Here is a 24,146-nt window from a genome sequence, read left to right on the forward strand (position 1 = left end):
GCCCCCTAAACTGCCGCTCCGAGGGCGGAAGCGGGCGAAGCCAATGAGGTGCCGCGAGCGGGAGACGGCCGGCCAATGAGAAGCCGGCAGCGTCTGGCGAGCCGACCAATCGCGACGCGGCGAACCCGGAAAGAGTTGCCTGATCTGAAATCGAGTGGAGAGAAAGTGCGGCCGGGATGGGGGAGGGGGCCGCGGCGCGTGTGAGTCTCCCGCGGGCGGCGATCCGGTAGTCGCGGGTCCGCGGGTCCACGCGGCGCGCGAGCGTGCGTGTGTGTGTCTCCCCTTGCACGGCCCGGGGCCCGCGGAGAACCGGCGACCCTTCGCCCTCGCGGAGGTGACCATGAATCTGCTGCCCAGAAGCTCCAAGGAGTTCGGCTCCGCGGACTACTGGGAGAAGTTCTTCCAGCAGCGCGGGAAGAAAGCCTTTGAATGGTACGGGACCTACCTGGAGCTGTGCGGGGTGCTGCACAAATACATCAAGGCCAAGGATAAGGTAAGGGGGCTCCCGACCCCCGACCCGCGCCCTCGGGCGCCGGCCGCCCCCTCCAGCCCCACCCCGCAACCCGGTCCGATCCGGTTCCGGGGCCCGGAGGGCCGGCTTTGTACGTTTCACCCGGTACGTTTCACCCTGTGGGTTTCCCTCTGTACATTTCACCCTGTAGGTTTCACCCTGTAGGTTTCCCTCTGTACATTTCACCCTGTACGTTTCACCCTGTAGGTTTCACCCTGTAGGTTTCCCTCTGTACGTTTCACCCTGTACATTTCACCCTGTACATTTCACCCTGTAGGTTTCCCTCTGTACATTTCACCCTGTGGGTTTCCCTCTGTACGTTTCACCCTGTGGGTTTCCCTCTGTACGTTTCACCCTGTGGGTTTCCCTCTGTACATTTCACCCTGTGGGTTTCCCTCAGTACATTTCACCCTGTGGGTTTCCCTCTGTACATTTCACCCTGTGGGTTTCCCTCTGTACATTTCACCCTGTGGGTTTCCCTCTGTACGTTTCACCCTGTGGGTTTCCCTCTGTACGTTTCACCCTGTGGGTTTCCCTCTGTACATTTCACCCTGTGGGTTTCCCTCTGTACGTTTCACCCTGTGGGTTTCCCTCTGTACGTTTCACCCTGTGGGTTTCCCTCTGTACGTTTCACCCTGTGGGTTTCCCTCTGTACGTTTCACCCTGTGGGTTTCCCTCTGTACGTTTCACCCTGTGGGTTTCCCTCTGTACGTTTCACCCTGTACGTTTCACCCTGTAGGTTTCCCTCTGTACATTTCACCCTGTGGGTTTCCCTCTGTACATTTCACCCTGTGGGTTTCCCTCTGTACGTTTCACCCTGTGGGTTTCCCTCTGTACGTTTCACCCTGTACATTTCACCCTGTACATTTCACCCTGTAGGTTTCACCCTGTGGGTTTCCCTCTGTACATTTCACCCTGTACATTTCACCCTGTACATTTCACCCTGTAGGTTTCCCTCTGTACATTTCACCCTGTGGGTTTCCCTCTGTACATTTCACCCTGTGGGTTTCCCTCTGTACATTTCACCCTGTGGGTTTCCCTCTGTACATTTCACCCTGTGGGTTTCCCTCTGTACGTTTCACCCTGTAGGTTTCCCTCTGTACATTTCACCCGGTACGTTTCACCCTGTAGGTTTCCCTCTGTACATTTCACCCTGTAGGTTTCACCCTGTACGTTTCACCCTGTAGGTTTCCCTCTGTACGTTTCACCCTGTACATTTCACCCTGTACATTTCACCCTGTAGGTTTCACCCTGTAGGTTTCCCTCTGTACATTTCACCCTGTGGGTTTCCCTCTGTACATTTCACCCTGTACATTTCACCCTGTACATTTCACCCTGTAGGTTTCACCCTGTAGGTTTCCCTCTGTACATTTCACCCTGTGGGTTTCCCTCTGTACATTTCACCCTGTACATTTCACCCTGTACATTTCACCCTGTAGGTTTCACCCTGTAGGTTTCCCTCTGTACATTTCACCCTGTGGGTTTCCCTCTGTACATTTCACCCTGTACATTTCACCCTGTACATTTCACCCTGTAGGTTTCCCTCTGTACATTTCACCCTGTGGGTTTCCCTCTGTACATTTCACCCTGTGGGTTTCCCTCTGTACATTTCACCCTGTGGGTTTCCCTCTGTACGTTTCACCCTGTGGGTTTCCCTCTGTACGTTTCACCCTGTGGGTTTCCCTCTGTACGTTTCACCCTGTAGGTTTCCCTCTGTACATTTCACCCGGTACGTTTCACCCTGTAGGTTTCCCTCTGTACATTTCACCCGGTACGTTTCACCCTGTGGGTTTCCCTCTGTACATTTCACCCTGTAGGTTTCACCCTGTACGTTTCACCCTGTAGGTTTCCCTCTGTACGTTTCACCCTGTACATTTCACCCTGTACATTTCACCCTGTAGGTTTCACCCTGTAGGTTTCCCTCTGTACATTTCACCCTGTGGGTTTCCCTCTGTACATTTCACCCTGTACATTTCACCCTGTACATTTCACCCTGTAGGTTTCACCCTGTAGGTTTCCCTCTGTACATTTCACCCTGTGGGTTTCCCTCTGTACATTTCACCCTGTACATTTCACCCTGTACATTTCACCCTGTAGGTTTCCCTCTGTACATTTCACCCTGTGGGTTTCCCTCTGTACATTTCACCCTGTACATTTCACCCTGTACATTTCACCCTGTAGGTTTCACCCTGTAGGTTTCCCTCTGTACATTTCACCCTGTGGGTTTCCCTCTGTACATTTCACCCTGTGGGTTTCCCTCTGTACATTTCACCCTGTGGGTTTCCCTCTGTACGTTTCACCCTGTGGGTTTCCCTCTGTACGTTTCACCCTGTAGGTTTCCCTCTGTACATTTCACCCTGTAGGTTTCACCCTGTACGTTTCACCCTGTAGGTTTCCCTCTGTACGTTTCACCCTGTACATTTCACCCTGTACATTTCACCCTGTAGGTTTCACCCTGTAGGTTTCCCTCTGTACATTTCACCCTGTGGGTTTCCCTCTGTACATTTCACCCTGTACATTTCACCCTGTACATTTCACCCTGTAGGTTTCCCTCTGTACATTTCACCCTGTGGGTTTCCCTCTGTACATTTCACCCTGTGGGTTTCCCTCTGTACATTTCACCCTGTGGGTTTCCCTCTGTACGTTTCACCCTGTGGGTTTCCCTCTGTACGTTTCACCCTGTGGGTTTCCCTCTGTACGTTTCACCCTGTAGGTTTCCCTCTGTACATTTCACCCGGTACGTTTCACCCTGTAGGTTTCCCTCTGTACATTTCACCCGGTACGTTTCACCCTGTGGGTTTCCCTCTGTACATTTCACCCTGTAGGTTTCACCCTGTACGTTTCACCCTGTAGGTTTCCCTCTGTACGTTTCACCCTGTACATTTCACCCTGTACATTTCACCCTGTAGGTTTCACCCTGTAGGTTTCCCTCTGTACATTTCACCCTGTGGGTTTCCCTCTGTACATTTCACCCTGTACATTTCACCCTGTAGGTTTCACCCTGTAGGTTTCCCTCTGTACATTTCACCCTGTGGGTTTCCCTCTGTACATTTCACCCTGTGGGTTTCCCTCTGTACATTTCACCCTGTGGGTTTCCCTCTGTACGTTTCACCCTGTGGGTTTCCCTCTGTACGTTTCACCCTGTAGGTTTCCCTCTGTACATTTCACCCGGTACGTTTCACCCTGTAGGTTTCCCTCTGTACATTTCACCCTGTAGGTTTCACCCTGTACGTTTCACCCTGTAGGTTTCCCTCTGTACGTTTCACCCTGTACATTTCACCCTGTACATTTCACCCTGTAGGTTTCACCCTGTAGGTTTCCCTCTGTACATTTCACCCTGTGGGTTTCCCTCTGTACATTTCACCCTGTACATTTCACCCTGTACATTTCACCCTGTAGGTTTCACCCTGTAGGTTTCCCTCTGTACATTTCACCCTGTGGGTTTCCCTCTGTACATTTCACCCTGTACATTTCACCCTGTACATTTCACCCTGTAGGTTTCACCCTGTAGGTTTCCCTCTGTACATTTCACCCTGTGGGTTTCCCTCTGTACGTTTCACCCTGTGGGTTTCCCTCTGTACGTTTCACCCTGTGGGTTTCCCTCTGTACGTTTCACCCTGTGGGTTTCCCTCTGTACGTTTCACCCTGTAGGTTTCCCTCTGTGCATTTCACTCTGTACATTTCACTCTGTACATTTCACCCTGTACCTTTCACCCTGTACACCCCCCCCCCCCCCAGCCTTAGCTGTCAGGCCTGGTCGCAGCTATTTAGTGGGGGGGGGTACCTCACCTTCAACCAGAGTCTGGGATGGGGCTGCCTTTTGCCTCTCTCTCTGCATCCTGGACATTACCACAAAGTGGGTGCTTAATAAATGCTTCCCTTCCCAGCCTCCTCATCACTAGTAGGCACTGAATAAACACTCATTCGTCTTTCCCTCAGGTGTTTAGCATCCTGCCCACTGCCTATAGTCATTTAATAAATGATTATTGATTATCTTCTTTAGTTTAGGAGCTCCTGCAGATTAGGGGTTGACAGTCTTTTACCTTTCTTTTGTAACTTTGGCTGCAACCTTAGCAAATGAATAAATACTTGTTCTTCTTTTCCTTGCAGTTCTCCATGCAGTGTAGGTGCTTAATAATTGTTTATTGATTGATTCATTCCAGCCTCTAGAGCTGGAACAAACTTTACATCCAGTCCTGATGGGACTTATTTTACAGATGACAAAACAAGGGCCACAAAGAGTGTGATGAGAGAATTTTGAAGTCAGAAGACTACTTTAATTCTGACCTCAGACACTTAGTAGCTCTGTGACCCTAGGCAAGTCACTTCAGCCTCCGTTTCCTCAGCTGCAAAATTGGGATAATAATAGCTCTAACATTTCAGAGTTATTCTGAGGATCAAATGAAATAATAGTTATCTCTCTGTTCCCCTTGAAGTAATCGTTAGTTTCTAACAGCACAGATCTAAGATAATTATAACTTAAGAACTCTTTTTTTTCTTTTGACAAGGTAATGGGGTTAAGTGACTTACCCAAGGTCACACAGTTAAGTATTAGGTTGTCTGAAGTTAAATTTGAACTCATGTCCTACTGACTCCAGGGCTGGTGCTCTATCCACTGTACTACCTAGCTGCCCCATCTTAAGAATTCTTACAGATTTTCTCTTCCATGATGCTGAGTAGTTTGTCCCTTTCCCAGTTGTCCATTATTCTTTATCATAGCTTCAACTCTCAGATGTCATGGTCTTCTTCAAAAATGAAGGACAAACATCATCAACTTGTAAAGATTTCCCCTTTGGTAGAACTTCTCTCAGAAGAGTCCTCTTTCCGTTTTTTGTCTTTTCTAGGTGCTGGTGGTTGGATGTGGCAACTCAGAGTTGAGTGAACAGCTTTATGATGTGGGCTTTCAGGACATTGTGAACATTGACATCAGTGAGGTGGTCATCAAGCAGATGAAAGAACGAAATGGAAGCAGGCGACCCCAGATGAGTTTTCTGCAGATGGACATGACAAAGATGGAGTTTCCAGATGCCTCCTTTCAGGTGGTGTTGGACAAGGGTACTCTGGATGCCGTCCTGACAGATGAGGAAGACAAAACTCTGGAAAAGGTGGACAGGATGCTGGCAGAGGTGGGCCGGGTGCTGCAGGTAGGAGGCCGATATCTATGCATCTCCCTGGCCCAAGCTCACATCTTGAAGAAAGTGTTGGGCCACTTCTCCAGAGAAGGGTGGATGGTAAGGGTGCACCAAGTCACCAGCAGCCAGAACCTGACATCAGAGGCAGAGCCACAGTTTTCCCTGCCTGTCTTTGCTTTCATCATGACTAAATTCAGGCCAGTTTCTGGCTCTGCCCTCCAGATCCTTGAGCTGTGTGCTCAGGAGCAAGGCAAACCTGTCCGGCTGGAGAACAGCGAGCGACTGGCAGAAGCGGTAGGAGAGCGGCAGCGGTATGCCTGGCTGAGGAGCCAGCTGAGCCGAAAGACTGGGCCCGGGAGTGTGTCCCTGGATTTATGTGACGGAAGTACTGGGGAGCCTCGGTACACCCTGCATGTTGTGGACACCCCCACTGTGAAGCTGTCTAGAGACAATCATTTTGCCATTTTCATCAGTGAGTTGAGATCCTTTCCTGCTTTTCCTAATGGGGTTGGTTTCTAAAGAAATGAGGCTTGGTTGTTGGGGTTGTGCATGTATTGGTTACCTATAGTTTTTTACAATAATGAGGGTCAAAGGACCCAAGTCAACATAGAGCTCAGACTTGATCACAGGGTGGAGTCCCATCATTGACACATAGTCTGGTTTCCTTGGATCAGAGATCTGGAGTTGGAACAAACCTGAGACACCATCTAGTCCATCTGCCTTATTTTACAGATGAGAAAACTGAGGCCTAGAAAGAATGAGTGACATGCTCAAGGTCACACAAGTAGTAAATATCAGAAGAGGGGAAAGCTCCAATTTTTAAATTTTCTTTCTTTATTGTCAAATTAATAATCCCATTCATCCATTTGTTGTTTCAGCAAAGATTTAATAAGTACTTAATGAAGCTGAGAAAATAATAGTAGCATTTATATAGTACTTTGAATGCAAGGCACATGACAAACATCTCTCTCTGTCTCTCTCTCTCTCTCTCTCTCTCTTTCTCTCTCTCTGTCTCACAAAACTGAGAGATTATTCCAGTTTTAAAGATTAACACGAGACCAAGGGAAGCTAAGTCATTTACCCAGGATTACACAATTAAAAAGTACCTGAATTTGGATTTGTAATTAAGTCTTAAGATCCAGTGCTCTATTTATTGCTTCATTTGGCTTCTGTTCATTCATTTTATTGCTTTGACAAGTATTTATTGAACTCACTAAATGGAAGGAGGAATCATATTATAGAGGAATGTGTGGTAGGCTCAGAGCAAGATGACCTGAGTTCAAATCTTGGTTAGATTGGTAGACCCCAGATTAAGGGGACCTGAATTAAAATCCAGGTCAGTGAGGTGGACTTGGAGCAAGGGGAACCTGAGTTCAATTCCTGGTTGTGCTATTTGCCACCTGCGTGACCTTATCTCTCTATCTTATTTATGCCACATTAAGATACTCTGGGTAGCAATATCTCTCCCTTCAGGAAACTTGCCATATGAAGGAGGATCAGATCAGTATATGAATCAGTAGAATAGAATATTCATGTTTACTTGGTGCTTTTTAAAGTTTATAGAATGTTCTCTTCAAGATAACTTTGTGAGGTTAGTAGCAAAATAGTAGCAGAGTTGGGATTCAAACCTAGGTTTCCTAACTCCTCATTCTGTGGTCTTCTCATACCATCTTGCCAACAGTTTTAAACCAGGTTCTGGGGGGGGGGGGCTAGAGGAGAAACTGTCCTCATCTAGGTATGAACAGAATGTCACTAGAAGTGGAGTTAGAAGAATAAGTAGGATTTTGACAGGAGTAGAGGGAGGAAAATTCCAGTTAGAAGGATGTCTGGGCTTTTGCTCATGGTGAGTAATGGAGTCTGACCTGAAGCTGAGTTATGTATAGTATTGATAACAGCATCAGACATTTATCAGGTGCAAAAAGTTATACTAAGTTTAGACCTGGTAGGGATGCAAAGTTGTGATAAGCCACAGTGCCTGCTCTTATGGGTTTGGTTTAGTCAAGGGAATAAAAAAAAACACATTACAATTAAGTTAGATATATTATAGCTCAGTGCAAGTCAGAAAACTAAATGTTGTGGGAGATCTGAGGGAGTATGTTTGGGTTCTTATAACAAAGGATTTTTTTTTAAAAAGAAAAAAAATCAGAAAAACTGATCAATATGAAAAAAAGATCTCCAGTGAATCTTAGCTTCTGCAGGAAGTAGGGTGGGAGGTATTTTCTCCTTTCTTTGGGGCCATTTTAACTTTTATAATTCGGGTTTTGTTTATTTTGTGGCTTTTCTTTGTTCTCTCTCTCTCTCTCTCTCTCTCTCTCTCTCTCTCTCTATATATATATATATATATATATATATATTTATGCTGTTTTCTGGACTCCGTTTATTTTATTTTGCCTTTAGGTCATGTAAGTCCTCCTTTCTTTGTATTCATATTCATTGTTTCTTAGCTCATACCAATGAATATTCTATTAACTTCAAATTCCCCAGTTTATTTAGCCATTTTCCAATTGGTGGGCATCTATTTTGTTTCCAGTTCTTTGCCATCACAGAAAGTGATATCCTTAAGGGGTGCCCTCAAAATCTTAGCTTAAATAGTTTAAAAGCCCTAATGACTCAAAACTGCTTTAAGACTTTGTATGTTGGTAAAAATGGAGCCTTTTGTTTTAGGGTTTTTGCTTAGAGGGATCTTTGTGATCAAAGGGTGAGGGCATTTTGGTCACTTTATTTTCACAATTCCAGATTGCTTTCTAATGTGATTGTATCGACTCACTTAGCAAGGCATCTTCCACCATTAATTCCCTTGATATTTTTGTCAGTTTTCTAGATGTGAAGTAGAACCTCCGAATTTTTAATTAGTAGTGATTTGGAATATTCTTTCAAATTTTTTATATGACTTTGTTCTTCTGGTTTTTGTACATCCCATCTGACTGCTTCTTCTCATTCTCCTTTGCTAGATCTCAATCTGGGTCATATTCTGGTTGCTTTCGAAGCCTTTGTCCTGAGTTTTGTACTCTTTTCAATGATATCTCACTTGTTGATCTTATTGATTCTGTTTTCTATTATCACTCTACAGATGGTTCCCAGATCTAGAAGCCAGTCTGGACCTCTTGAGCTTCAGACATCTTTTTATTAACCATCTATCAGACATTTCAAACCCGACATATCCAGAGTAGAACTCATCTTTTCCATCAAAATGATCCGTCTTCCAAGTTTCCCTATGGTATCACCATTCTGCCAGTCACCTAGTCTCTCAAACTAGGTTTCCACTTTGATATATCACTCCCCCTTGCCCCAAGCAGTTACAAAATCTTAGTGTTTCTTTCCTCACACTGGAGTGTTGATACTATTCCCTTTTCTCCCCTCACATGGCTTAGGATAAGTTTTTTCAGCACTACTGCAGTAGCCTTAAGTCTCTTTATATTGATCTGTCCTCCACATAGCAACAGCCAAAGTGATTTTCCTAAGGCTAAAGGTCTGTCTACATCACCCCTTTGTTTAACAAATTCCATTGGCCAGTTCCACTAGGATCCAATATAAATCACTCTGGCACTCAGGACTCTCCAATGACATCTTCCTCTATTTTGTACACATTCCCCCCATTCCAGCCCTATTGACAAACTTGCTCTTTTTTCACCCAGGATGCTCGATCCCTTTCTCCCCACCTTGGCCATAGCTGGCCCTCACTCTTGGGTGTTCTCCCTCCTCTCTTCTGCCTCTTAGAATTTCGGGTTTCCTTCAAGACTTAGCTCAAATTCTGCCTTTGACCAGAAGATCTGACCGTTAACCTTGATCTTCTATCTCCTCTGTATGTATCTTGTATATCCCTGTTAATTAGCAACTGTTTCTTCCTTTAGGGTTATGCTCCTTGAGGAGAGAGACCTTCCATTTTGACTTTGTATCCCTAGCACTCACCCTTTACCAGGAACATATGTGCTTAATAAATTATTAGTGGTCACCTGATTATTATTATTTATTTATTTTTACTTTTTAGGTTTTTGCAAGGCAAATGGGGCTAAGTGACTTGCCCAAGGCCACACAGTTAGGCAATTATTAAGTGTTTGAGACCGGATTTGAACCCAGGTACTCCTGACTCCAGGGCTGGTGCTTTATCCACTGTGCCACCTAGCCGCCCCTACCTGATTATTATTAATAATAACCTGCATTTCTTTTTCTGAAAACCATTCTTATTTTTGACTTATCTTTGGGAAATGGCCTTATGTCTTATACTTTTTGTTGCTTATACATCTTGGATATCATATTTGATACACAGATGTTTTTAACTTAGTTGACCACATCCCTTCTTATCCTTTTTTTGCTTTAATTTTAGTTGTACCAAAACATTTTGATTTCATGTTAATTGAAATTGTTTTATCTTTTCAAATCATCTCTCTTCTTCATTTGTTTAAGGTTCTACTTCTTAGTCACAATTGTCAAAATGTCCTGCTCTGGTTCTCCTCCAGTTATTTTAGATATGAATTCTAATTTTCAGGACATCTCCATTTTCAGCTTTCTGTGGTATATCAAAATGTTGACTCAACCCTAATTAATGATAGCTTGCTTTCTGGTTTTCCCAGTAGTTTGAGATGAATAGGGGGTTCTTTTTCTCAGGTGGACTTTAAAAGCTTAGGTAAGCCTTCAGCAAACAGAAAGAGGGAGGATGATATTTCTAAGACAGAGGAGACTGAATAAATGTGGGGATCTATGAGAGCAGACTGAGTGGTTTTAGAGAATAGCCCGAGAGCGTGGCAGTGAGGGAGTGATCAAGGCCTGGAAGCCTAGTCCTAACACTGGTGTTTTGACTTGCTTGGTACGTTGAGGGGCAGAGAATGATAGCTCCCCTTCCTTGTGGTGCTGGTTCAGAAGCGAGGGTCAGTGGCATATTGTTACACTCTATCGCTTTGCCAAAGTGGGTCCATGCTGCGTCTTGGCCTTGGGTGTGAACGTTGTCCCCAGCACCCCTAACACCTAGCCTTCTCTTACAGTTCCCCAGGGCCGAGAGACAGAGTGGCTGTTTGGCATGGAGGAAGGTCGGAAGCAGCTGGCAGCCAGTGCGGGCTTCCGGCGACTGATCACAGTGGCCCTGCACAGGGACCAGCACTATCAAGGCATGGACAGCATCCAGGCTGAGCTGTCAGGGAAAGTCATGGAGCTGGCACCACCAGGGCTGCCAGCCCAGCAGCAGGTAAAGTTGCTGCCACAGCCACTGAGGACCCTGGGAGCCTGTCGCCCTTGTTGAGAGCTCAAGCACCAGGCATGGGTATTGCCTGCTGCTGCTCTCTTCAGAGGTGATGCTCCAGCCTGTGACGGGAGAGCAAGGATACAGGATGGCATCAGAGGATATGGGTTCAACTCCAGCCTTTGCCATTCCCTGTCTGTGTGACCTTGGTCAAGTCCCTTAGGTGTAGGTTCTTTTGCCCCTCTTTTTCCTCATTTTCCAAATGAGAGGATTTGACTGGATGACCTCTGAGGTTAGCCAGGCCCTTACATTGTTCACTTTCTGTTCTTTTCCTGACCTTTTGGGACTATTTCACTAATGCAGTGTACATCTGTCTGAGGATGTATGCAAAACTCTGCTTAGTTACATTTATTACAGGTTGCCAATTTTTTACTATTTGGGGAAAGTTTGACCAATGACCACATTTAGGATTTAAACAGTTTTGTGTCATCCTGGCCCATCTTCACAATGTGTGATGGATGAATGTAGAGACAGGGATTTTTTGTCTCTGTATCCCCAGTAAGGAAATGGAAGCATTAAAAGTTTAGTGATATAGTGGTAAATAGAGAAGTAGAATCTGGGTGTCTTGAATGGTCCATTTCTCTGCTTTGCAGTCTGTCTTGTTTCATGAAGCAGTGCATTTGTCTCGGCCAGACTTTGGGATGAAGGTCTTTTAGTTGCCAGTTAGGAATTCTTCCTGGGAAGTGCCGGATGTTGTGGTTAGAGTGTAGCTTTTTCTCACTGATTGGGAATACAAAATTAAGGGGTCATTTGGTGGGTTATTTTTTTTTAACTTGGCAAAATGAACATTTCCACATACATAAAAGGGATTATAAATGAAATTCTGCATCTCCATTACACTTACGTTTCTGTTCAGAATTATATAATATATCCCACACATTGGTTTTAAAGCTGTCCTGCCTGTCTGTCTTACTAACCCTATGTCTGGTTGCTTCTGTTCAGTTTTTTCAAAGTTATTGTTTGTTTGTTTTGCAAGGCAATGGAGTTAAGTGACTTGCCCAAAGTCACATGGCTAGGCAATTATTAAATGTCTGAGGTCAGATTTGAATTCAGGTCCTCTTGACTCCAGGGCTGGTGCTTTATCCACTGTGCCATCTAGCTGCCCCGTTTTTTCAGAGTTATCATAATCCTCTTTCTTTTTTTCCCCCCTTCCACTTTCATTTTTATTTTCCTTTGCTGTCCTAGATCCTTCTACACCCAGTTTAAAAAAACAAAACAGCAACCTTTGCAATTAGTAAATATAATTAAATAAAACAAATCTTCATTTTGGCCATAGCCAAAAATATGTGCTTCGATCTCACTCTTGTATGCATCACTTCTTTTTCAGGATGCGCATCACTTCTTTTTCAGGAGATGGGAGACATGCTTTATTATCAGTCCTCTTGAATAGTGGTTAACCATGGTGCTGTCTTCCAAAGTTATTTGTCTTTACAGTGTTGTTTGCTGTATTATAAGTTGTTTTCCTGATTCTGACCACTTCACTTTGCATCACTTCAGATTTCTCTGAAACCATCCCTTTGGTCTCTTCTTATGGCACAGTCATATCATTATAGTCATATATCATAAGTTTTTTGGCTTTTTCCTAGTTGATAGACACCCTCTTTGTCATAATGAAAAGAGATTCCATAAATATTTTTGTATCTGTGGGACCTTTTCCTCATTTTTTTTTTTTTTAGGTTTTTGCAAGGCAAATGGGGTTAAGTGGCTTGCTCAAGGCCACATAGCTAGGTAATTATTAAGTGTCTGAGACCGGATTTGAACCCTGACTCCAGGGCCGGTGCTTTATCCACTATGCCACCTAGCCACCCCTATGCCACCTAGCTGCCCCATTTTCCTCATTTTTTGATCTCTTTGGGGGTTGTTGGAAGCTAGGTAGGAAGACTATTGGACCATGAGTTTGGAAGACCTCAGTTTAAATTTTGCCTTAGACATTTCTATATCAATTAACCTCTGTCTGCCTCAGTTCCCTCTCTGCAAAGTGGGGATTACAGTACCCACCTACCAGGGCAGTTTGTGAGGATCAAATGAGATAAGATATGTAAAGTCCTTTTGCATACCTTAAATCACTCTCAATGTCTTTCCAGAGTGTTTTCTAGTTTTCAAGAATCCAAATCCAAAGTGGATTCCAGCTTTGCTGAACTTTTTGTTGAATAATGACTCTAGCCCAGGAGCTCAAGTCTTTGGGTTTATTAAACTTAGCGAGTTCAGTCAGCGACATTGAGGAAGGGCCGGTAATGTGCTGGTCACCGTGCTGAGCTCTGGTGATAGGAGGAGAGGCAAAAGATGGTCCCTGACCTCTAGGAACCTTGGCCAGACAAACAACCATGTTGTGAAAAGGGAAGGCTTTGGGAGAAAGATGATGAGTTCAGTTTTGGATATGATGAATTTAAGATGTCTGAGCGACGTCCAGTTAGAGGTGACAACTGGAGATACAAGACTGAAGTAGAGATTTGGAGTGGTTTGCAAATCATCAGCATAGAAATGAGAATTAAGTCAATGGGAGTTGATGACATTTCTGAGTGAAATAATATAGAAAAGGACCCATGGAAGAGCCTTGTGGGACTTCTGCAGTGAGTTGGCATGAGCTAGATGAACATCCAGCAAAGGAGACTGAGAAAGAGAGTTCAGAGAGGTAGGAGAACTAAGAGAGAGAGTGGTGATGCCAAACCTAGTGAGAAGAGGGTACTGGAGAGAGTGACAGTGTCAAAGGAACAATGGAGATCATTGTCCCTGGATCCTTGGGTACATGGAGGGGTGTAGGGAGGTTGGAGGGTAGGAGGGAGTCAGGCTATAAAGGACTTTATAAAGAGTCAGGCTATAAAGGACTTTATAAACCAAACAAGATGTAATAGGGAATCTCTGGATTTTATTGAATAGAGGGCGACGTAGTTATTTAGCTGTGCTGTTGTAAGGACACATTGTCAGCACCAGAGTGGGGGCAGTGTCAGAAGAGAAGGCGGGCTTATGTGGGAGAAGCTAATGAGGAAGGATGGATTAAGTGAGAGGGTGTTTTTTAGGGTTGGGGAGGACATGGAGCATATTAGTAGGCAGTTAGGAAGTAGCTGGTAGATGGGGAGACTGAAGATAAGTGAAAGAATGGGGATACTAAATGGTGAACATTTTATTCACAAAAACTCATAGAAATTCCCCCCCACCCCCAAATCAGGAGATTTGTTCTGAACTGGCAGAGAGCATGTTTGATGTGTGAGCTGTGTGTTCTAATTCCTTTTTTAAACCCTATCACTTAAGTATATGTCCTCCATCATTCTCTGTGTTTTCTTTATTTTTCATTTCTAGTTGCATAGATACATTTCCGTGTGTGTGTGTGTGTGTGTGTGTTGTAAATATGTTTATACACCCATATAATGGGTAGATATGCATCTATAGACATGTATATGATAAATTATAGAGTAAGATTCCATTTCAATTCCAGTAACTTCTTCAAGAGAAAGAAATGGCAAACTGCTCCAGTGTCTTTGCCAAGAAAACCCCAGATGGGGTCACAGAGAATCAAGCAAGACTGAAAGGACTGAGCAACAACAAACTTATTTAAATCTCAGCTCCTGTGCCTTCTCTTTCATGGGGACTTCCCCTGCAGCTGTTTGTCTCTCCCATCAGAATTCACCTTGTCTTTACTCCATATATTTTGTATTAATTACAAGTATGTTATTCCCCTTATGAGAACACAAGCTCCTTGAGGGCAGGGGCCCTTTTTTTTTTTTCCTCTTTGTGCTCTTGGCACTTACCACAGTGATCAACACAGTTAAATTTTAATAGCTGCTTGTGTGATTCTATAAATCATAATTTATTCATGCATTTCTCAACCATTGGACATGTGGGTCGCATCCAGTTTTTTGTTTTTGTTTTTGCCAGTCTATCTAAAGCTGATAAGAATATTTGCTTACTAGCATCTTTATGGTATTGTCCTAATAATTGAATCAAAGACTATGAAACTTTGTATAGTTCTTAACATTTTTTATTAAGTAATATTAGTGCAATATTACTTTCTGAAAAGAAATTATCCAACAAGCAAATATTAAACATCAATTCTTTGGGGGGGCACTTAGTTAATCCAAGGTGAGCAAGGAAACCGTCATTTAATTATGGGGAAAAAAAAGCCCAAACCTTGTACTTCAGGGAAATTATTTTGGCAGGAAATTTGGAAGACAGGAGTTCAATGAGTCCCTGTAGTACAGGGGAGAGGTGATAATACCTTAAGCCAGCAGTGGTGGCCATGGGAGCAGAGAAAAGATTGCACCAATTCTCATCTCTACCCCTATTTTTTTTTCCCCCTAAGAAAGGTTTTATTTATTTTGAGTTTTACAACCCCCCCCCATTCTTGCTCCCCCCCCCCCCACAGAAGGCAATCTGTTAATCTTTACATTGTTTCCATTCTACCCCTATTGTTAATAATAATGTCATTTTGGGGCAGCTAGGTGGTGCAGTGGATAGAGCACTGACCTTGGAGTCAGGAGGCCCTGAGTTTGGCCTCAGATACTTAATAATTATCTAGCTGTGTGACCTTGGGCGAGCCAGTTAACCCCATTGCCTTGTAAAAAATCAACAATAATGTTATTTTTTTCATGATAATAGCATCTCCAAAAATAATAGCCTTTCTCCATAATTCCTGCTAACACTGAATTTTACTGTTTACCATATTAAGTTCTCTTTGGCAATTTCATAGTCTTCTATCACATTTTCCTCTAATCTCTCTTTCCAGCTATTATTCTCACATATTCATACAGGAAGTGAATGTTGTTTTCAACTTTTGGGGGGTAACTTGGACTTCTGAACCACCTTAACTCTTTTACCTGGTTTTACCTCCAGGTACCTTTCTTGTCAGTTGGTGGGGACATTGGGGTCCGGACCATTCAGCACCGGGACTGCAGTTCCTTGAGTGGTGACTACGTCATTGAGGATGTACAGGGAGATGAGAAACGGTACTTCCGGCGTCTGATCTTTCTCAGCAACAGGAATGTGGTTCAGTCGGAAGCCAGGTTGCTGACTGATTCACCTCATCGAGGTAGGGGTCGGTCGGTCCCATGGTCACGGTGGTGGGGTGAGGGTGGGCAAAGCATGTCTTTGGAATTGGGCTGGATTGGACAGAATTGGTCTGGGGCTGATGCTCCAGGTTCTATTTCTTGTCCTGGATCAAAGTGATAAAGGATCAGGGGGTAATGTTGGCCCTAACCTTGAACTCGGGACTTCTCAGCCATGATGAAAAGCAGAGATATTAATTCACAACAAAAAAAGACACTTCCTTAACTTTTTTTAGAGCTTGGTGATTAATCATTTTATTAATAAGAATAGCATTTTAATGAAATAGGTCAGTGACACTCTTGAATGGGTGGCAAGCTCATATGCCCTTGGAAAAATGGGTATTTCAGAGAGTGGCAAGCAACTCTGGTTAAGAAGTTGTTAGAGAAAATGAATATTCCAATGAAGCTGCCTCACATTTTAAAGAGCTTCTAGGTATTTTGTTTGCACATCATCTCATTGACTACATGTGACTTGTCTACCTTCTCTGTTCTCCATTTACATTTTATTGAAAGAGAAGCTTGACCTCTAATTTGCAGAATTGTAGATTTGGAAGAGACAATAGAGGTCTCTTCTAGAGTTGACCTAATGCAGGATCTTATTTGACAACATTTAGCCTCCTCTGCTTTGAATACTTCTATCAGTGGACAGCTCACTACTTTTTTGAGAGTTATTTCATAGCAATCCTAGAAATGGAATTTAGTGTCTTGATTTCCTAGTCTAGCAAGTGTTTTTTTTCCTGCTGTATACCATACAGTGCTATATCTGGGTCATCCAAGGGGACTTTGGGGGAAAAAAAAATTCTAAGAACTCTTCATAGTCCTGTACTTGCTTTTTTTTTTTTAATTTTTGCAAGGCAGTGGGGTTAAGAGTGACTTGCCCAAGGCCACACAGCTAGGTAATTATTAAGTGTCTTGAGGTTGGATTTGAACTCAGGTCCTCCTGACTCCAGGGCCGGTGCTCTATCCATTATGCCTCCCAGCTGCCCCCTAGACCGTTGTTTTTAAAAAGTCTTAGTTGAAAAACAAAACTACACAAAGACCTTCTTCCTTTCAGCACTTTTCAACTCTTTCCACTTCAGCCAAGTCACTTGGTTCTAAGTTGTTCCCATTTCATAATCTCTGTGATGAGATACACGAGAAGGCTTCTTCCTGACAGCAGACACGAGAACCACCAGGGAAAGGAATCTGAGGCCCGTGAAGGTGAAGTTCAACAGAGGGATGGTGACCCCTGGCTCTGCCCCTGCAGCCAGCTGGCAGGCAGCACTTTCTAAAGCGCCCTGAGGGTGGGTAGGCATTGTCTGTGCCCTCTTGTGGCTAGCTGGTGCAGTGGAGGGAGCACTGGACCTAGACCCAGGAAGTCTCGTCTTCCTGTGGTCAACTCTAACTTCAGACGATTTCTGGCTGTGTGACCCTGGACAAGTTACTTGACCTTGCTTGCCTCAGTTTCCTCTTCTGTAAAATGAGTCGGAAAAGGAAATGGCACCCCACTCCGGTACATTGGCCAAGAAAACCCCAAATAGATCACAAGGAGTTGGACACAACCAAAATGATTGAGCAAGTAGGGAACATAGAGGCATTTCCTAGACACTGGCAGTGTTTGTCAAGATACCTGGATTGTTCAGAGACAGCCTTTTGTTTCTTAGTGGAGCAGTTCACTGGCCTGTGTTCCTTGAGATTTCCTCATCAGCTCTTAGCAGTTTATTTCCCCTCTGCTGAAGATGGATTGCTGGCTTTCCCCTCTTCTCCCAAGCCAGCACTTGCCCTGTCTGACCTCACTCTCTTGGCTGGGCTGCCGTCCTATGTGTTTTGGTTTATCCCATAGGCATTAAAATCGCAACCCGTTCAAACCAAAGCTCATCTTCCCCTCAGGCCTTCTCTTCCCCACTTCTCCAGGCCCCTCACTGCCAGCCTTGACTCCTCACTCACATTCACCCACAGACCTATTCTGTGGTCATTTCTGTCTCCACAACATCTCCTGTGGAAGCCTCCTTCTCCCCATTCATCGTCTACCACCCCAGAGGCAGCTGGGGTGTACAGAGCGCCAGCCCTGGAGTCTGGAAGACCTGAGTTCAAATCCAGCCTCAGACACATGACTGAGTAGCCAGGTGACCTGGGCAAGTCATTTCACCCTGATTGCCTTACTTCCAGGGAGGGCTCCGGTTGTCCTGATCCATCCATATCTGGCCCCGGGACCCAGATGGCTCTGAAGGAGGAGGCGAGGCTGGGGACTTGGCAGTGTGTCGTCCCCCCCCCGCCATTCACATCCAGTTCACATTCTTGTCATGGCCTCGCCTCCCTGATGTCAGGGAGAATGATGTACCAAGTACCGGGGCTCCTCACCCCTCCCTCAGACTCCTTCAGTAGATCTACCTGGCCCTCCTGCTTTAGATCTCTCCTCACTCAGGAGGATCTGACTGCGTTGCTGCTGGCTCCAGGGGCTCCCTGTGACTTCATTCTAGGGTCGAACATAAACTGCTATTTCAAGCGCCTTCCCAATCTTTCCAGCACACCCCGGCGCCGGCTGCCCTTGTGCTGCCCCTTATACACAGAGAAGACTCTGGCGGGTCTTCAGCTGGGGCCTTGGCTGCCCCCCCTTTCTGGGAGGGCTCCTCCCCTCCCAGCTGGCTCTTCACGTTCACTTAAGACCCTGTTAAATCCCACCTTATACAGTAGGCCTGTCCTGGCCCCTGCTACTGATACTTCTCCATCTCGGCCCATCTTGATGTTCCCCGATGAGTCTTCCGGATGTGGTGTCTCCCATCAGAATCTGAGCTCTCTGAAGTGGGGGCAGCTTTTGGCCTTTCTTTGTGGCACTGGTGGTTGCCTGACTGATAGAGCAAAAGCTTGTAGACTGACCAGTTGTTGCTTCCATCACGTCCTAGCCCAAAAGAAGCGGAAAAAGGACAAGAAGAAACTCCGGCCAATGGATGCTCCAGAGAATCCTCCTGTGCCTGCGAGTCAGCTCATCGATAAGAGCTTTCTGTGCTGCGAACACCACAAGGCCATGATTGCTGGGTTTGCTTTGCTGAAAAACCCGGAAATGCTCCCTGGTAAGAGGGGCGGGGGGGTCCAAGAAGGGGAACAGAAGAGAGAGAGAATATGAGACTACGTGGGAGCAGGAGTGTTGCCTAGAACATTGTATTTGTGTAGGGGATGGCCAGGCTTTTGAATCATGAAGGCTTAGATTCAAGACCTGCTTGGGATGCATACTATTTGTGTGATCATAGGCAAGTCACTTAATATCTCTGATGCTGGCAACTTTCCAAGATTAAAAGTTACAGAGAAGTTGTTGATTCATTGGTGGAAGAAGTTTTCACACTGGAATTCCCATGCCAATGACAGCATGGGTTCAGATCTTTTTGTCCCTAAATGTGCTTCACTTAAAAATACACAACACACACACACACACACACACACACACACACACACACACACACACACACGATTTGCCAACTTGTTACTATCTGGACACAGTTTTTTTGGCACATAATGAGCAAATACATGCTTTTTTTCATTCCTTTGTAAAGAGGTTATGATATTAGAGGATTATGTCATCTAGCTTACTGAACAAATGTTCAGAATTGTACCAGTAGCTTCTGTGCCTTTTTGAGAATGATATACATAGATAGCTCAGTGGTTCAGTGGTTAGAATAGATGCTAGACTTGGAGGCAGGAAGTTTCCTTTTTCTGAATTCAAATCTGACCTCAGACACTAACTAGCTGTGTGACAGTCACTATACCCTGTTTGCCTCAGTTTCCTCATCTGTCAAATGAGCTGGAGAAGGAAATGGCAAACCACTCCAGTATCTCTGCCAAGAAAACCATATGGGTTTGTGAGGAGTTTGTGTGATTAAAAAACTGACTGAACAAAAAAAAATCCATTTTGAAGAGGAGTTGGATATGTTTATTTGAACACTATATCCAACTCCTCTTCAGAATAAATGTTGTCTAGATTATTTTTGGACTCAAATATTATAGCCCTAAAATGACTACACATATTAGTCACTTATTTTTGAATTCTTACCTTTTTTTGTTTACCAACATTTTGAGCCCTTGAACATTGTAGGATCTCCCAAATGAGATGAAGATTACTCAAAAGAGTTTGACCGAACTATCTACACAGGAAAGACCAATGGGATGAGCAATGCCTTTTGTCCAGACTATGATACATAGTTGAATGGACAACTCTTAGAGCTGGTCCATGAATCCACAATACCTTGGATAGACAATATGAGCTAGGTGAGATATGAGTAGAATGTGGGAAACAACCTAAATTGCCTTTGGGGAATTGTACATTGCTTTGTAGAACTCAGGCTTCTCTACAAAGCAGAAGCCCATCTTATAACACCATTATTCTTCCTATTACGACTTCATGGAGTGCCACAATCTCTGAAGTTAAAATTGAATGTCACCCAAAGGGCAAGGGAGACATGCATATCAACAGAGTCTGATTTGCCAGCATCTAAGACCTTGTTAAAGTAATTAAGGGAGGAATTTGCATCAAAGGTGATGGACAAGTTCCTAAGGCAATTCTCTTTGAAGGGATTGAGACTTTGAAAAGCCTTCATGTGACTTGGGTAGTTCTGCTTCTCCCTTTGGGAGTGAGCTCAGGTATTTACTTCCAACAGTTGCCTGGGAAAAAGTGTCTAAAGAACCTGACCAGAAAAATAGATGCTTGGAAAATGAAAGATAGATGAAGGACAATTGTCAGGGTACATTGGTATAAGGAGAATTAGAGGACAGGACCCCCCCCCCCCCCCCCAAGGACATGGAGGGTTCCTTCCTGTGGAGAATTTCTTAGGAGAGTAGGAACAAGAATTACCCAGGATGAGAGGGCAAGAGTGGGTTGCAATCTGCACCCTTGGAGGGTGTCCCCAAACTGATGAGATCACAGATCTGTCAAGATATCATGGGGTTAGCATTTTTTGTTTTCCATTTGCTCTTTTAAATATGCTTATATTACTAGAATGTTAGAGAGGATTTTTGTCACTGTAAATCTTTGCTTTTAAGAAATCTATCTGTTGAAATTTGTAATGAGAATTATGATCATATGCCAAGAAGGCAATCACTACTCAAGTGTATATGACATTTTGTAGCCAACAAAGCTTTTTCCTTTTGCATGATAAGTCTGTGACTCTCCATGTTCCCTGGGGTTGGAGTGGGACTTCCTGGGTTTGGGGGCAGCAGAATGATGTTCCATCATCTCTCCTCAGAGGCCTCGCTATCATTATTGGTAGTTGGTTTGGGTGGCGGGAGCCTGCCCCTCTTCATCCATGATCACTTCTTGAAGTCTCACATTGATGCTGTGGAGATTGACCCTTCTATGCTGGAGGTGGCCACCCATTGGTTTGGCTTCACCCAGAGTGACCGGATGAAAGTCCATATTGCAGACGGCCTGGACTACATCAACAATCTGGCCAGAGAAGGTATTGGCTTAAGAAAACTTTGGGGGGAGGGAGTCTGACAATTCCAGGACCTAGAAAGCCCTCGAAGGTTAACCTCCTAGAAGTGACGTCTCATTCATCTCATAATTGGGGGTTTCTGTTTTGACTTGGGAATGAGCCCATTAAGTCCAGTTCCCTTGAATTTACATGGCATAGTTGACCAGATGGGGAAGATGTTCCTTGGGAAAATGATAAAAGGGATGAGCCAGAGATAGAGCAAAACCCCAGTGAGTTTTGTGAAGTGCAATTTGTTCATAGGAGAAACAAACTACTACATTATTGTCATAAAAAATATGCATTTGCATTTCTATACTCTAGTTCCCTGATGCTACTGGAGCTCTTAGTTGACTCCCAGGAATCTTGGGGCTTTCAAAAACCTTGAAAAGGGGAAAGTGCTTGTCAAGGCGATTGGTTCTTCTCCAGGGTACAGGGTCACATTCTTAAGGGATGGAACATAGCCTTACCCTTTCTACAAGTGGGAGTGATATGTCCCAGGTACATGTCACCTTGTATTCTCAAACTTCACTGAAGGTACATTCACTGTTACCCAATGTCTTCTTTAGCTTCAGTGAGTGGGTTAAGTAAATGGATTGGGTTGAAGGGATGGAGAATTTGTTGACACTAAGATGGTTAGGAATTATATCAGTTTTGGTCAGCAAACTTTAATCAAAGGGGCATAGGGTCTAGGATTTCATTGCTTTAGTGACCTCTCAGGTAAGGAAGCTCCCTCTCCTAGTGAAGGTCAGCATCTTGCACATTTGCACTACTGGTGTTGCTAAGAGAGTTCCCTGCCTCCCTGCCAGCCTGTGCCTCCTTTTTCCTTTATTTTACCTCGGGTTCTTCTGACATCACCACTCCTGACCCTCACCATCCCATCCAGTATTATTCTCCTTGTCTCTGCATTTATGATTTATTTCATGGTTACCATAGTAGGAAAAATGCGTATTATCAGAATTAATGTTTGGTTATAAAGAAGTGTTTGCATAAAATTATTTTCAGCAACATGTAGTGAAAAATTAGTTTTTGGTGGTCTTGGGAACCTGACCTTCTATTTCCCAAAGGTTTAATGTATCAGCACTCACACTTTTGACATATTGACTCATTTTCTAGGAGTATTATGTTTGCAAAAGGTGGGGAATAATTGTGGTTTGTACATATATATTTGTTGCTTATTGTCTGCCCCATTAGATTGTAAACTCCTTGAGGGAAAAGGCTGTTTTTTGTGTCCCTAGTGCTTAGCACAGAACTCAGTACATTTAATAGATGTTTATTGATTGATTGATTGATAACTGTTGTTCAAGTAACCAATATTTCAGAATATTTCCAACTGAAAAACAAAATATCCACAACTTTCTAATTTAAATTTCCACTTTCTAGTTGAACTTCCTTGCTTAAAGTGTAGACAGCAGTTTGTTCATACATTATGGCCCATTGCTGGGGAGCTTTCCCCAACAGTTTCAGTTATATCATGATCAGATCGTGTCCTCCATGTATTCCTATGAGACACAACATGGCTAGTGGATGGAGGGATGGATTTGGAATCATGATGACTTAGGTTCAAGTCTCTTACACCAACTGTGTGAAAATTTCTGTATCACCCTCTCCTTCCACATATGACCTTTCCTGTCATTTCCTCCTCATCCTTCACCCTCTCTCCAGTTTGACACTAAGAGTATTTGTTATAGGAATTCAAGGAATATTATATCAGCCAAATAAGATTTTCCATTCATTGTGGGCCAATCTTTTCTTCTTCCCAGCACAGCCTCGCTACGATGTTATCATGTTTGATGTAGACAGCAAGGACCCAACGGTAGGAATGAGCTGTCCGCCTCCAGCCTTTGTGGACCATGCTTTTCTGCAGAATGTCAAAAGGATCCTGACCCCAGAAGGTATGGCAGTGTAAACAAGAACCAAGGGAAGAAGCTCTTTTTTTCACTAGATAGAGCAACTGTTCTTCCTCCTGGACCTTTAGTTCACTAGAGGGACAACTGGAACTAGATTCAGGAAGACCTGAATCCAGTTTCAGTTGTGTGATTCTAACAGGTTACTTCACCTCTGCCCGCCTCAGTTCCCTCATAATGATGGTGTTGTGAACATCTAATGAGATACATGTAAAGTGCTTACTTAACCCTGATCTGAAATCCCTCTGCCCCTTCTCCCCCTCAAGGTGTCTTCATTCTGAACTTGGTCTGTCGAGACTCAGGGTTGAAGGACTCGGTGCTGGCTGGACTCAAGAAGGTGTTCCCCCTGCTCTATGTGCGGCAGATAGAGGGCGAGGTCAATGAGATCCTCTTCTGCCAGTTGCAGCCTGAGCATAAGCTGGCCACCCCTGAGCTACTGGAGATGGCCCGCGCTCTGGAAAGGACCCTTCGGGGACCAGGGAAGGGCCTTGACAACGAGTACGTCCTATCAGACATGCTCAAGACTGTGAAGATCGTGTGATGGCCGAGGGCAGGGGAATGGAGTGACATCATGGGTCTTTGGGGGCAGAAACAGAGAAAAATAACAAAAATAATTGGAAAGCCTCTCGCTTCTGTCTTGTCTTCATAGATTTATACTCAGCCTCTCCTGTGTTGTCCTTGGAGCTTTGGCCAGGATTACTCACTGAGCCTTCCTTCCTCCCTGGTTCTAGATAACCTTGTAATAGAGGCTACCAACCTGGTAGAAGGAAGCAGGGATGCAGGACCAGCTCTTTCCAAGTGCCTTCTTTAGGACTACTGGGGCTTGAAAGGTTGCATTGCACTTCATGGCTTTGGGCTCTGACTCCTGTCGACAAGTGTTTCTCCA

At 44.3% G+C, this 24,146-nt stretch overlaps 1 protein-coding gene across 2 annotated transcripts; it reads left to right on the forward strand.

The window, feature by feature from the left end:
- Positions 1-149: 149 nt before the first annotated feature.
- On the forward strand, positions 150-23,881 carry METTL13 (methyltransferase 13, eEF1A N-terminus and K55). Of its 2 annotated transcripts, none has more exons than XM_074222016.1 (8): positions 150-493; positions 5,356-6,115; positions 10,623-10,822; positions 15,704-15,899; positions 18,798-18,965; positions 21,129-21,341; positions 23,117-23,248; positions 23,527-23,881. In XM_074222016.1, the coding sequence occupies exons 1-8, from the start codon at positions 341-343 to the stop codon at positions 23,799-23,801; spliced, it is 2,097 nt and encodes a 698-aa protein (XP_074078117.1). In that variant the 5' UTR covers positions 150-340; the 3' UTR covers positions 23,802-23,881. The 2 variants fall into 2 exon arrangements, with proteins under 2 accessions (XP_074078117.1, XP_074078118.1); XM_074222017.1 differs by lacking the exon at positions 150-493 and adding an exon at positions 545-616.
- The last annotated feature ends 265 nt before the right edge of the window (positions 23,882-24,146 follow it).

Source organism: Macrotis lagotis, chromosome 2 (genome assembly GCF_037893015.1).
Source record: "Macrotis lagotis isolate mMagLag1 chromosome 2, bilby.v1.9.chrom.fasta, whole genome shotgun sequence".
Classification (NCBI taxonomy): domain Eukaryota; kingdom Metazoa; phylum Chordata; class Mammalia; order Peramelemorphia; family Peramelidae; genus Macrotis; species Macrotis lagotis.